The sequence below is a fragment of the Periplaneta americana genome, chromosome 4 (genome assembly GCF_040183065.1).
Source record: "Periplaneta americana isolate PAMFEO1 chromosome 4, P.americana_PAMFEO1_priV1, whole genome shotgun sequence".
NCBI lineage: Eukaryota > Metazoa > Arthropoda > Insecta > Blattodea > Blattidae > Periplaneta > Periplaneta americana.
Window position 1 is genome coordinate 186,326,430 of NC_091120.1, and position 15,974 is coordinate 186,342,403.

The 15,974-nt window shown below is 36.2% G+C and overlaps 1 protein-coding gene across 4 annotated transcripts in view; it reads left to right on the forward strand.

Annotated features, from left to right (window-relative positions):
* The window catches only part of LOC138698523 (uncharacterized), a 598,444-nt gene that overhangs the window by 541,870 nt on the left and 40,600 nt on the right, over positions 1-15,974 (forward strand). For 3 of the 4 annotated variants that reach the window (XM_069824513.1, XM_069824512.1, XM_069824514.1), the window contains 3 exons: positions 7,029-7,292; positions 10,776-10,924; positions 15,519-15,698. In XM_069824513.1, the coding sequence (XP_069680614.1) occupies positions 7,041-7,292; positions 10,776-10,924; positions 15,519-15,698 (581 nt within the window). In that variant the 5' untranslated portion in view covers positions 7,029-7,040. Of the gene's footprint in view, positions 1-516; positions 639-7,028; positions 7,293-10,775; positions 10,925-15,518; positions 15,699-15,974 lie in introns of those variants that run through there. The other variant, XM_069824515.1, reaches the window with a different exon arrangement.

Here is a 15,974-nt window from a genome sequence, read left to right on the forward strand (position 1 = left end):
TTATTGGCGTAACTTATGAGGTTCCAACCTGTCTTCGGACACTTGACTAAATAACAATACTACTTCTACCTACCACCACCATCGCCACCACCACTACTAGGCCTACTATTAAAACTACATTCTTCGTCTAGTAATTTGTTGTATATTTTAAGATAATATCTCTATATAGGCTATTGTACACATAAATATCGCATATTTCTATTTACGTCTCCAACAATTTCGTTCTTACGAAATTAGTATTGGCAGCTAGCTACACATGAAAACATCATGTCTTGTAGGCTACATAAATTCCGGCTTTGGTAATAACTGTATTGAATTAGATTATTTCTTTACCAGTAAATCCGTTTAAATGAGCAAGAATATTGATGTCATGTACCGTAACATAAAGTTTTCCCCCCAAGACTGTTAACTTCATATCTTACGGGACATCTGTTACTAGCAACTTTATTGAACTCTCCGCTACATTTCGTGTTGTCGGGAATTCGAGCATGCGCGATGCTAGCGTTGCCAAGACGACAGAATAAAACTTTCTTAATGAAACGAGTCTGTGTAACGAAATTTGATGTGATAATCCTCATGGTTTCCTGTTCCTTCAGCCTCAGATTGCATTACCAGTTTTGAACTTCGTAACTGCCCAGGTTAGTGGATTCTATTTGTTACTTTTGTTGTGTTAGAAAATTCTAATGGCTATTTGCCTACATTCTACAAGAGAGAAAATTGTTTGAATCTTGCTAGTAATTTCCTTAATTGTGTAATGTTGTAGCACGTGTGATAGTTATCCATCAACGAATGTACAAGATATTGAATGACTCCGATGTTCACTTTATGACAGCTTAAAATTCAAACTCATAATTTGTTTAAAAGAACAGCATTATATTCGTTATAATAAGATATCCTTGTTATTTTGTTTATATAAATTTACCTATAGAAAGAGAGCAAAAGAGCACAAAAGATGTTCATTGTGTTTCAGTAATTCGTATATAAATATCATGCCTTCTGATACAACTTAAAAACATTATTTTCCTACTTACGGTTGGAGGTATATTGACTGGGGATAATTGTATTATAGGGGTCGCCCACTACCATATCCTGCGCAAAAAGAAAAGATCAGATGAAGTAGAACGCTTGATAAGCGTATTTAGTAATCGATATTCGAAGAGCTGTAAATTCTGCTAAAATAAATTAATATATAATTATTCAATTTTTGGTATTGTGTTCTTTGATGAAGGGAATATTCTTAAAAGATGAAAAACGTGTTTTTTTAAGACGAGTATTTTCCCTGGACCAAAAATACAATATGGCATTGGTACGAAAATTTCCGGTTAATTTAGAGGTTGGTAACATATTGTAACTACACTCTCTGATATGGAAAAACGCTCAATGTTTGTAGTGATTTGACATGAATAGATGTGGAAAGAAGTTAAAGTTTTCGTCTTACATCTCAATTTGGTGGTGGAAATGCTTCATCATCATCATCATCATCATCATCATCATCATCATCATCATCATCATCATCATCTCGACTTTTGGCGCGAAGAAGGTAGGTAATAGCGGTGTTGCTAAATCTCTGTCAAGCCAATAGTGAACGGACGCAGTTCTAATATCTGGTTGTCGAACAATCAGTCGGTATTGTTGTTAGTGCTGTTTTATCGCTGAGTTTTCAGCATCACAATGCCGCGGAGGAGTCGGAAGACCATCAATTCACAAAGCAGAGAAATGATTCTTAGCGTTAGAGATTATTTCGAAAATGAACGTAAAATAAGAGTAGTTTATTGCCTTTAATGCAAGCGGTGCAAAGAACAGCTGATGCGTGTGATGTGAACAAGTTCACGGTTTCTCAAATAACGACAGAGAAGTACGGACAATCCGGCAAAGAAGAAAATAAACTGAGAACTATGGCGGCGGCAGGTACTAACAATGATTGCAGCGATCTAGGCGTAGCACCTCTAAATTGAACAATACCGTTAGGCAAGGTTCTTCGTGTAATTTTTTTATGTAGCAATGACTTATCATGACAAAATTTTTAATACTAACATATTTTACTTACTTTACAGGTTGTGTGGTTTTAGTTATTCATTCACATAAAAAATGTTTATTTATTATCAGGGAAAGGATTTATATGTAAATACATATTTACTTATAAAGCTAATATAATTTATATTTTGCATTATCTTTATGTTTCACAATGTGTAGGGTTGAAAAATCCTACTTTTATTTTCCATATTTTTCCATATTTTAGAGTTTAGTACATATTTTCGTTAATTTCCATATATTTTCCATATTTCATATAAAACAGTCCATATTATATTAGGTTTAACAATAAAACAAAACAAAATTCCATTAACTTTTAAAAATACATTTCAACAATAGAGATTTAAACACATGTTCAGTAATCCCTTTAACATCAGAGTTATTTGAAAATTAGCAGTCCTATCAACAATGGGAAAGTAAGTTACAAAACTGTATTAATTTAATTTAAAATTTTTAACAGACTTCAGTTGTGCAGCTCAACAGTTAAATGCCAGTCAGAGTACACATAGGTTCAGTTTTGTAAATCATACTATAAAGACGGTAAATATGCCAAAAGTACGTCATTCAGTCAATTTAAAATCAAAACTAACAAGTTACATTTCAGAATTTAAAGAAGATGGTTTATCAACTGACAATAAAATATTATTTTGTAATTTGTGTCAGTGTGCAGTATCATCTACACAAAAGTTCCTGGTGCAACAACACATTACAACTAGTAAACATCAGGCCAACAAACAACTAAATTCCAAGCAGAGACAATTGTTTTTAACACAACCAACAACATCGAATGTAAGATCTGAGTTTAACATCGACCTGTGCCGTTCTCTCATCTCTGCTGATATTCCTCTCTACAAACTAAAGAATAAGGTCTTCAGGGAATTCCTTGAAAAATATACTCAACATACAATCCCGGATGAGTCAACACTTAGGAAGACGTATGCTCCATCCATCTACGATGAGACAATACAGAAGATAAGAGATGAAATTAAAGATAGTTCAATTTGGGTTTCCATTGATGAGACTCCCGACAAAGAAGGTAGACTTGTTGGTAATGTAGTTATCGGTTTGTTAAGTGAACAATATTCTGAACGAATTCTTTTACATTGTGATGTTCTAGAAAAGTGCAATAACAAAACTATAGTTAAACTGTTCAACGAAGCTATGGGTATCCTGTGGCCAAAGGGTATTATGTACGATAATGTGTTATTCTTTATTAGCGATGCTGCCCCTTATATGGTCAAAGCTGGACAAGCATTATCTGTTGTATATCCTAAATTGACTCATTTTACTTGTGTGGCGCATGCATTTCATCGTGTGGCAGAAGTGGTCAGAGACAATTTCCCTAAAGTAGATTTGTTGATTTCATCAGTGAAAAAAGTATTTCTCAAAGCTCCCAGTAGAGTTAACGTGTTGAAAGAAATGTACCCTGAAATTCCATTGCCACCAAAGCCAATTTTAACTAGATGGGGTACATGGCTAGAAGCAGTTGAATATTATGCCGAACATATAGACTCTATTAACAATGTTCTCCTTGCATTGGACTCTGAAGATGCAGTCTCAATTGATACTGCGAAAACAGTTACCTGTGGCATAAGTGTGAAGAATGACTTAGCTCACATTCAGCATACATTTTCATGCATCATAAAAACGCTCAAAAGTCTCCAAAATAGGCACCTTTCACTATCTGAAAGTTTTGAAATTATAAATAGTACTGTGGAACAACTGAATCGTGGTAGAGGTAAAGTTGCAGATGCAGTAAGAGCTAAGGTGGACACTGTACTTTCAAAAAACCCTGGATATGAAGAACTACAAAAGGTTGTTGCTGTGATGAGTGGTGAATCAACAGTGAAGATTAACTTGGACTTATCCCCAGCAGACATTGTGAAATTGAATTATGTACCAGTTACTTCTTGTGACGTCGAACGCTCTTTTAGTCAGTATAAATCTATCCTCAGAGACAATAGAAGAAGATTCACTTTTCAGCACTTGAAAGAAATGTTTGTAACCTATTGTTATGGTAACAGACAATAAAAATTGTGTTTTGTTGAAACTACATTGGAAGATAAGGTACGTCCATTATATTTTTTGTTTAGTTTGATTAAAATGTACCAATATTTAACGTACATAGTCATTTTTTTATAATTTTAAGTCCATATTTAATTCCATATTTTGGTAAAAATCCATATTTAATTCCATATTTTGGTAAAAATAACTACATATATATTTACATATTTCATATATTTTTAGTCCATATAAATCCGTTCCCTGTTTATTATATTTTACAGCTTTCTCCCATTTTAGTAATTTCTAATATTGTTTCTGTATTTACGAAAATCGTTACTTCAAATGGTCGGAAAAACCAATTATAGCACAACATGGTAAGTCTTCTGTGTCCTGGGATGCTAGGATCAATAATAACAATAATATATAATGTTATGTATTCATATATTACTAATTATTTATCGTAGGAAATAATTTTTCGTTCGATGTTTAAGATTAGACATGTGCTAAAACTTCGTTAAGAGTACAAGGATAGACTTGACAACGCAGTAACATCCACCGTGAGCGGGAAGCGGTATGTCGTTTGCATAACCTTGACGACAACCACTGCCAGTGAAGCAGCGTGTCAGCTGACCAGAAGCTGTCGTGTGATTTGCTGCCGGAAATAAGAACGGCTCGACTGTAGTCATTGCAGGTCTTTTAATTTGGCCTTGATTAAACACTAACAACAATGGTAAGAAAATTTAATTCAACACCAATACAGTTTGGACAATCTAACAACATCTCAGGTCCCTTTAAACATTGCAATAAACCATGTTCTTATTTTGTCTCACAAAAATTAAAGGACTTTGATCATTCTTCCATACAATTCAAGGACTTTGATCATTCTTTCATTTGGATTCAAATTTTCTGCCCCTCATATTCAGGACTCTGATCATTTTTCTTCAATGAAATGACATTCAGAAGATAGTACTTGACCTCCTCTAACAGATGGCACCATTAGCTCATTTTCTAAAAAAAAATGGACTTAGATCGATATTCCCATGGACCCTTCAATTGCCAAAGAAATGATAAGACCTCTGTGTCCATATTAATGGTTTTCTGTATTTTACATATAAAAAGGCCTACAGTTAAAAGAATTTTCAGTCTGATTTCAATAATTGCACTTGAACTTAAATATTTACATTTTATTTTGATGACTGGAAATTTTTCGGAGAATGTTCCCGGAAATATTTCCGATGGCAAAGTTCCCAGAAATTTACCCATCACTAGTAGGCTTATTGCTCCTTTGAAATGTGGATACGGAGAAGGATGGAGCGTGTGAAGTGGACAGATAGAATAAGAAACGAAGCTGTTTTGGATAGAGTGGATGAAGAAAGAGAAAAAGGAATTGGCTGGGTCACTGGTTGAGAAGAAAGTGCCTACCGTAGAAGAGGGTAAAGTCGATCAAAATTTTGCAATTTTTTAATGATATTTAAGTTATGCAATGGAGTGAAGTTCCTCAGAAAATTAGCATTTTGTCGTCATATCCTTCAATGAAGACACGTCACAAGAATTGAATTACAATCTATGAAAAACTGTTTTTTTTTTATTTGACTTATGCTCGAAGTTACCTGCTTAAATAGGGTAAAGTCGATCACCATTGAATTTTTAGCTTAAATCGATTTTAAAATATTGCGAAGTAAAGTCGATCACTGTTTATGTTTTTTAAAAAACAAATTAAATGTATTACATATATTTTATTTGGTATAAGTAAGGGGTGTAAAAACAATAATAATCTTCAATATATGCCTATAGAATTATATAGTGTATCTTTTGTTACTGTGATCATACTATTCGAGACAATTAGGCCTACAGGTCTCCACTGTAAATCGTGACTATGATTGCCAACTTACAAAACATAAAACACATCTTAATACTTCACATACCAACAAACAAAGATTTAAGAATTCAAAATTTACATTGAAATACCACCCTTCAATTATAATCTAAAATGCAATTCAACATTGCTTAGGTTTATATCAGATGTTATTTGAAATCTTCCCCTCTTCATGTCAATTTAGAAACTACGTTGTTCCCATAGTCAGGTACAGAGGGGTGTACAAAATATGTTCCTTTCGCAGCGCTTCTCTTACGCAAGAAAGTCACCATAATTTCGTCTTCCTCTTTCCCCACTATCCCATCAATATAAGCTATACTATGACACTTTTCTGTTTATAAGTGTTAGTTGGAGGTATTTCGGTGAACAATTTATTCTTCCTGCTGGTCCTATCTGTTTCGAGTAGGTCGATGGCATGATCGACTTAACCCTACAAAGGTACAAGTTTTCTTAAAATAAGTTTCAATACTAACATTTACGAACTGCAAAACCATTATTTCAGGATACACTCTCAACGAAAAGTACTTACGCATACTTCCTGTCTCCTTTCACTGCTGACTATAATTTAGAGTTTGTAAGACTTTGTTTTCATTTAAGAGAAAAGGTGGAAAATAACAATTTTCACTTCAACGGTAATTACACAGTATTCCCATTGTTGGCATTCGCAGGCTTTTGTTGTCCCTCTCGCTTACATTTACAATGTAAGGCAATGAAGTCAGTATAACAAAATTTTAACAAGTATCTGAGAAAATATATAATTTTCAATAAAAATCGCAAATGATCGATTTTACACCCACTGATTGACTTTACCCATTTTTACGGTACTGAAGGATGCACTAGAAGGAATGGTGAACGGAAGAAGAGTTCGGGGCAGACGAAGATATCAGATGATAGACGACATTAAGATATATGGATCATATGAGGAGACAAAGAGGAAAGACTGGAGAATGCTGGATTTGCAGTGAAAGACCTGCCCTTGGGCAGAACACTATGAATGAATGAAGTATTGCCCCATTACCGTCGCCTAATCATCTTCACATTACAGGCGACAGCGGTGAATGACCAGAGCAGCTTACAATGAGTTAAGTCAGTGTGATTGATCTCGTCTCTTTTCCAGATTGCTGGGGAGATGAGTCCGTATCAGATGGGCCACACTGAGCCCTCGGGAGGTGTCCAAGGTGCCGCAGCAGAAGGGGGCGCAGCACCCGATACCGGCTCGCCGACCCCGTCCACATCGCCGTCCGTAACGCCTTCTCCACCCCCTCAACAGGAGCACGATAACGAAGACTTGCTAGACGAGGTGGACATGAACCCGTCCCCCATGCTGCAGAGCGATGCTCCTGATTGCCTGCCCATCGACCACAATCTTCCTCACTTACTGGTAACACCATAATAATTATAATGTACAGATGGGGAGGCGAGACCTGGCGTGTGAGCTGTGCGAGAGAGGAAAGAATGAGCTAGGCCTATCAGAAAGATAATTTATTTTATGACTAGCCGTACCCATGCGCTCCGCTGCACCTATTAGAAATAAATATAAAGTAATTACATAATTAAAATAGGACATTTGATCCAGGGAACATTAGTATTTGATAGAAGGATAAATCGTTTAATATGTTACTTAATTTAAATTGTATTTAAATAATTAAAATGCGGTCATTTTGGTCCAGAGAGCACTCAGAAGTAACTATAATAACATTAGCATTATGTCCATCTAGAGAAACTACACTTTCCAATGGTGAAATAATAATTAATTATACAAATCGGTTAAGTTAGCTTTCGATATTAGTTCATACAAACACAGAAACATTGTCTGTAGGCTATGTTTCATAGCTTTCGATTGTTGTTGTCCAAGGCCCCTTATAGACGTAGTCATTTTTCATTTCATTACACCGCCTTAGATGGCATTGTATTTTAACTTTAAAACTCATTTATCTCATTAAATATCAGCCCTATCAAACTTTTTCTAGGAATAAAACTTATCGGAAATAATTTTTAAAGAAACTTTTGTTATGTAACATATTTCACAAAAATCAATAATAAGCGAGATATTTCGATTTATTTAATTCAGGCCTCCTTATAACCCCCCCTTTTAAATAATGTATTTTGAATGTCATATAGCCTAAAATCTAAGTTACAGCGAACTTAGTGTATATTCCAATTTTCATATAAATCGGTTCAGCCATTATCGCGTGAAAAGGTAACAAACATCCAGACAGACATACAAACAAAAATTTCAAAAAAACGATTTTCGGTTTCAGGGTGGTTAAATATATATATGTTAGGACCAATTATTTTTGGGAAATCGAAAATTACCAGAAAAATTTCGGCTACAGATTTATTATTAATATAAATGGTTAATATTATACGAATCTATCGCCACAGAAGTTCATCTCAGACTAAAACCTATTTTTCTCCTTCATACCCATTGGTGATATAGCTACGGCACAGTGTTGCCAACCCGTGGGAATTTTCCCATTTAGTGAGAAATTTTTAAAAGAAGTTTGGAAAATGGGAGAAAATAGAAGCAAATAGGAATTTTTTAAATAAAATTTAATAGGAATACAAGAAGGCTTTTAGAAAACCCGCAAATTCATTGCCGCCCTCACATAAGCCGCCATCGGTCCCTATCCTGAGCAAGATTAATCTAGTCCCTACCATAATATCCCACTTCCCTTAAATCCATTTTAATATTATCCTCTCATTTACGTCTCGGTCTCCCCAGAGGTCTTTTTCCATTCGGTCTCTCTAGTATAAAAGTAGAAAATACGTACCCGTTGGAAAATAACACAAGTTTATTACAGGCAACATTTAAATTGTGGATAAAATAAAACTGTGTGTACAAGGATATTTACAAATACATTGTATATATTGTTAAAATATAGGACAGATTACGGGTAAAATTAGAGAACTGTTAACCGACACTGACAGAACCTCAACAATAGTTTAATTTAAAATATATTTGCAGTATTGGTCATAATGCCACATGAAAATTATTGAAACAAGTAATTATTGTCGCTTTTGTTTTAAAATTATTATTATTATTATTATTATTATTATTATTATTATTATTTATTGCTCTGCTGGCTACGGACTGGAAGGTTCGGGGTTCAACCCCAGGTGGTGACAGGATTTTTTCTCGTTGCCAAACTTTCAGAACGGTCCCGAGGTTCACTCAGCCTCCTATAAAATTGAGTACCGGGTCTTTCCCGGGGGTAAAAGACGATCAGAGCGTGGTGCCGACCACACCACCTCATTCTAGTGCCGAGGTCATGGAAAGCATGGGGCTCTACCTCCATGCCCCCCAAGTGCCTTCATGGCATGTGACGGGGATACCTTTACCTTTTTTTATTATTTATTGCTACATACAATATAAAATAAATACATATTGTGGATGTAGCGCACACCCGTTTGAGGAAGCTCGTGTTCGGGGGAGGTTCCTATAAATAACTATTTTGTACTAAATGAAACGTAACAAAGTTTCAATAAAACTGCAAAACCAGTACAATTATTACCAAATGAGAACAATTACGAAGATAAAATTAAAGAATCAAGTCAAAACCAGAATATGAGCTGAAGTAAATAAATAGTATATTGAAATGAAGAAAAAGGGAAAATGGACATGAGTACTAAATAATTTGCTTAATTTTTTCCTTAAATTTATTAAACCCAAAATAACCTAGGTCAGGATTTATTATCCAAATAGAGTTGTGTAACCTTGGCCCGTAACTCTATGATATATTCCAGTGGTTGTGTAACATTTACAGCGTATTTCGAATCTCACTTCGACATCAATGACGTCACGCTGCAGCGGAATAGAACAAAACTGCTTGAAGGCTCAATGGCTATCATGGCGGCTGTACAACTTGTTATTGTGCTACGCTACCAAGATTTTGCGAAATTTCCATACTGTCATCTCGTTCAAAGAAAAGAGAGCATAAACAATTTATTTCTTGAACCGGTAGTAATAACTGGTCCGTTGACATGTTCGCTCATAAGCCAATAACATATTGCATTTACGTTGTGCTCATTACAAACAATACAGCAGAACACACCGCCATGACACAACAGTGCACGATGTCATTCGTCTACTAATTCCCGCCCTGTATAACAACTCATCAGATTCACTGATGGCGATTGATGGATACTGCCACCACCTCTGCAAGCTTATGGAACCGGTGCGACACCAGTGGAGCATCAGTGACGTCATCGCTGAAATTCAGAACACCGTGATGCCATCAGATTGCTCAGCGCTGAGATTGGGAACACGCTCTTAGTTTCAGCTAAAGGATATGTCAAATTTACTCTGGCAGGATAAACATGTTGTTCTTTATACTTCAGATGATTTTATGATAATATTTAATAATGTATATTTATATATTTGTTCAATTTGAAAAAAACGTTAAAATCGAAATAAATCAAATTTGTTGGATAATCAGGTGACTTGTTTAAGAAAATATTAATTATCCGCTTTTGAAGGAATATGAGCGGAGAAAAGTGTAAATTTTGTTTTTCCTTCCAATCCTTTTATATCATAATGGATGATAGATTGAACCAAACCTAAATAAACTAATCGCAGAATATTTGTAGGGATGTAAGAGCGAAGAATTACAAATTTATAAATTGTTTTACGAAGTCTGTTACATAAAGAAGAACATGTTCACCCCCACCTTAAATGCTGATTAATAATGATTCCTAAGTGCTTCACTAGAATAGATTTCTTCAGTATATAATCAATAATCATATAATTATTAACACGAGCGAGTATAAAGCTGCTACACAATGGAAAATTGTCAGTAGTCAGAGAGGTACTTTGGAGTAAGTGAATAATTACCAGTTATAATTGTAACTCTTGCTACTACAGCGGCAAGTGTCCGGGGCTGCAGATCTGGCGACGGTCCGAGACATCAAGCTGCGAGTCATCTCCAGGGAGATGAGTCTGCAGAGATTGGCTCTCTTTGTGCCCAATCTGAGGGAACTTAACCTGGACGGCAGCTGTTTGGGGTCTCTCAGGTACAGTATCACACGTTAACAAAAATAATTACGGAAAATACTCGAAGCAGACTATAATATTTTCGCTGTAAGAAAAATCCTGATGTAAAATAGCACGTGACTGAAGTGAGGTTTCATTGGCCACTGTTTGGCGCCATAGATTCTCAGTACATGTTCCCGCCAACTGTTGTACATTCTGTTTCATGTTAAACAATTCCCGTTACTCGTAAAGTAGGCCTAACCTCACTACTATGCATTCGTTTGCTTAGGAAACATCTATATATATAATTTTAACTGGTAATGGAAATTACGGGAAAACGGCTAAACGGATTTTAATAAATGACCCCTCATTTTGAAGCTTTGAACTCAAAGTTTTTCGGAAAATAGTAGTTTTCAGTGAAATGTCAATTTTTAAACATAATTTTCCTGTTTTCCAAAATCCATCTGTCGTCAGTTTTGAGAACTAGCTAATAGCATTCATGGCTGACTTGATATACCCTTCGCTTTTTTGTAAAGGAGAAGCGAAGCGAGCATCAAGTCGGCCGTGTTGCATTTCAGAATAAAACAAAACGCATACTACAGTAAACAATATTACACGAAGGCCATGATCTGCAAGAATGCTGACATATTTAGAGCTCAAATTAAATTTGTTATTAAAAACTTAACTTACTAAAAATAATACAGGTTCGATTCTGTGGTGTGTAATTTTCTGGGTACAGCTGTGTATTGGATATTAAAAACTACAAAACTTGAGGTGGTTTGATGATATTATTACCATTAGAAATGAAATATTATTGTAGTTAATGCCATGATGTGACTATTTTTCATTAATTATACATATTAATGCTATATTGATGATATGAAAGTGAAACGTTTTGGGGTTATATACTGTAAGTAGATGTAGAGAACAACTTAAATTAGATTTTAATTTATATATTTTACTGAGTAGCGGCTATATAGTAGATTGTTACTGAAAGCTATAAAGCTTACGTAAGATGATAATATTATTAAAAATCAAATATTTTTTTATAATTATTAATCAAGTGGGGTTGGGTCTTTTTCATATATTTAGTGGCGGTGTGTTGTAGATATTTATATGCGTGGTTCTCTTCAGTATTGGTTCGAGAGAGAGTATCTTTCATTGTTATGGAAGCAAATAACTTTCTGAATGTCTGGTATTCTTCATTGAAAATAAATATGAAAAATGTTTATTTGAACGTCTAATGAACTTAGTTTGCAGCATTTGCTGCACAAGCCACTAGTTTATTTTATAATTATTGTAATTAAATTGTTTTTAAGTCTTATGTCTTCACAATGGACAGTTGAGATGCAAAAGCCATACTTCAGTACCACGTGCTTACGTGAACAACTACGAGCTCAAGTGACGCCAGCTTGTTACAAGAACAGACTACCTCCGTATTACTGTTGGTATTCATCCGCGTTCATAGTACATAACAAAATAAGTAGCTTTTCTTTTACGTAGCGTTTCATATATGAGTAAAGTTAAATGTTTCATCGTATTTAACAACTAGAATTCAATGTTTTATTTTCAAATAATACAAGATTGTGGTTTCCAAATACGAACTATATTTTCCTGCTCCATGTGAGTGTTTCGACTGGGAGCCAATCATGGGTTTGACAGCAACGTGCTTATGTTTACGTTAGGATTTTTCTTACAGCGAAAACAGTATAGAAGGGATGGCAAAGGAAACTGGTAGCTATAATGTAACTTGAGATCGGTATATAGTCTGTGCACTTCGTTTTGCTTGTAGAGTGTGACTATTATGGAAGCCTAAGTGATAACTTACTACGTAAAGATTAATTTTTTGATCCTACAGAATATATCTGTTATGGTAAGAATTGTTATTAATAATAATAATAATAATAATAATAATCCGTGGCGCTACAGCCCGTGAAGGGCCTAGACCGACCAGCCGGCTGCTGGCCTCACGCCCACATGCCGAAGCAGAGGTGGACGATCATCCAACCAGAATGGAGGTGCGGTTAGCACGATGATCCCCCCAGCCGTTATAGCAACCGGATTTCGCTACCTATCGTAGCTTCCCAAGTGCATCACGATGCTGGGTGGGCACCGGTCCCATACACTGGCCGAAATTTCATGAGAAAATTTCTTCCCCCACGAGGACTCGAACCAGCGCGCATTCCGTAACGCGAGTCCTAGGCGGGATGCCTTAGACCGCGACGCCACGGCGCGGGACTAAGAATTGTTATTAGAGGAGAAAAATTGGCTCCGGCGCCGGGGATCGAAACCGAGTACTTGGTTCTACGCACCAAGCGCTCGTAGATTCTTCGTCCAATAATACATATTACTGTGGAATCCCGGCTACCAAGTCACTCAATTGAGTGCGCTCCTTATATGTCAGTTGACTTAACATTATGTCAACATAAATGTCGAACTTGGAGTCAGGCCACAAAGGGAAAACTCTAGAAAAGGAGGATTCGATCCGGTGCTGTGGATTGAACTTCGTCGTAGCTCAGTGGTTAGAGCGCTTGGTACGTAGAACCAAGGACCCGGGTTCGATCCCCGGCGCAGGAGCAAATTTTTCTCCTCTAATAACAATTCTAAGTGATAGCGTTATGCAACTTAGTAGTATTATTTGTAGTAATATTAGTAACGTTAGCCGAACGGTAACAGCGTCATTTTGCAATAGGACGAAATACAGATACATAAAAAAAAAAACACCCATAACAAATCCTTAACACACAACTGAATTTCAGAACACACACGCTATTTGACCCCACACTACACAACATAAACGCGGAGGGTGAAGACGCCGCAAGACGCAAGAACCGTAGCCGTTCTGAAGACGGCTCCCAAGTCGAAACTAGTCAACTAGGTATTTATAAACTTACTTCAAATTAACACGTGAAAGTAATCACCATATATTGTATTCCTAAGAAAAGCTGGTGTGTAAAGGCCGAAATTTCCAGCCATCTTGAGTAAGTAATTTCCATGGCTACTATATGAAAAATCAGACGATGTTATTTTCTGAAAAATACGTTACGACATTTTTTAGAAACAACAATTGAAGCGTTGGGCAGAATAACGATCTATGTTACAATTTTTCAAAATCGAGTTTTTAATGGAATAATGTCTTACACAGCTGTCACAAAAATTGTTTTTCAATATCTGTATCAGAGGCGCTTCTATACGAGTTACAACCATGAATTTCTTGGTTGGAACAATGGTCTAAGTCACTAGTCACTTCTAGCGTATCCAGTTGTTTACATCGTATCGGGAGTTATTGCACGGGAGTTTGTTCTCTTTACGAATACTGGGTACTTGAACTCTATGTATCAGGTTTTCGGTTGCTCTGTTACGTAAAATGAAGGATTGCAAGACAGTAACGTTTTGACCGGCTAAATGAATCTAAAAAAAAAAAAGAAGAATCCAGACAAATTAATATTAAGTGGAAAGATGTGTCACGAAAGTCGCTGAGAGATAGTGGTCTTGAGTATACAACAAGGAAGACGAAATCACAAGTTAGTGCGAAAGATCCTCCCAGTAACGTAAATACCTGTCCGTTATTTTTTTAAGTATTTTATTACTTGTATTTTAATTTACGCTTTACCTAGTGTTAGTTTATCTATGTTGTTTATTGCCACTATAATTTATCTTAGAATTTTATCACGGTATTTCGTTTCAGGAACAGGTTTGTGGAAATTTTTGTAAGGAGATCTCCTCACAGCTTGCTCTAGATGTCAGAAAGGAACTGTTTAAAATGTAATAGGCCTACTCTCTTACAGTCATCATTTATGATCGTTTTTGCCTTCATTATTAATACAATTTATACTTAACAGATAAGCCATTTGTTGGAATTAATACCGCATATTCGGGACAAGGTTTCACATTCCATCCCCCAACAACTTCTCAACAGTAATAATATTACAATAATATAAATATTACTTAATTTTCTTTATTCCTTTGTTGTTGTTACAACTTTAATTAATTTAGTATAGCCTACATCTCAGTACTGAAGTTATTTTCTAATAGTGTTATTATTTGATCACTATTGTATACTTATTACTTACTTACTTACTTACTACCTTTAAGGAACCCGGAGGTTCATTCCGCCCTCACATAAGCCCGCCATCGATCCTATCCTGAGCAAGATTAATCCAGTCTTTATCATCATATCCCACCTCCCTCAGATCCATTTTAATATTATCTTCCCATCTACGTCTCGGCCTCCCCAAAGGTCTTTTTCCCTCCGGCCTCCCAACAAACACTGTATATGCACTTCTCGATTCGCCCATACGTGCTACATGCCCTGCCCATCTCAAACGTCTGGATTTAATGTTCCTAATTATGTCAGGTGAAGAATACAATGCGTGCAGTTCTGTGTTGTGTAACTTTCTCAATTCTCCTGTAACTTCATCCCTCTTAGCCCCAAATATTTTCCTAAGAACCTTATTCTCAAACACCCTTAACCTATGTTCTTCTCTCACAGTGAGAGTCCAAGTTTCACAACCATAAAGAACAACCGGTAATATAACTGTTTTATAAATTCTAACTTTCAGATTTTTGGACAGCAGACTGGATGATAAGTAAGTAAGTAAGTAAGATTATGTGTACTGTACTGCGTGTTCCCAGGGATCTGGGCTGTGGTCTCACGTCCCTGCACGTGCTGCGGGTGTCCAGATGCGGCCTGGAGTCTCTGGACGGCACCTTCGGCCTCACCAGCCTCCGTGAACTCCACGCCAGCAACAACAATATCTGGGACGTGGGGCCGTGTTCCTCCCTGCCCCATATCCGCCTCCTAGACCTGCGCAAGTAAGTACAGCTTGTCTTAGAGATGGTGCTCAAAATAGCCATGACGCACTCTGTTACAAAGCTTGCAAACATATGGTAAGAACATGCATTTCATCAATCCCCGTAATTGACTCCATGTAACTTTTATATTTGGGGAATTCTAGACGACGAAATATACAAAAATTATAATCCAAACGTCCAGAGAAATCATCGCAGCGGCTCTGCCGAGAACCGGATCGTTCGTTACGTTTTATCTACAATCCATTCACTCAGTAATTCCTTACGTTGAAGCCATTT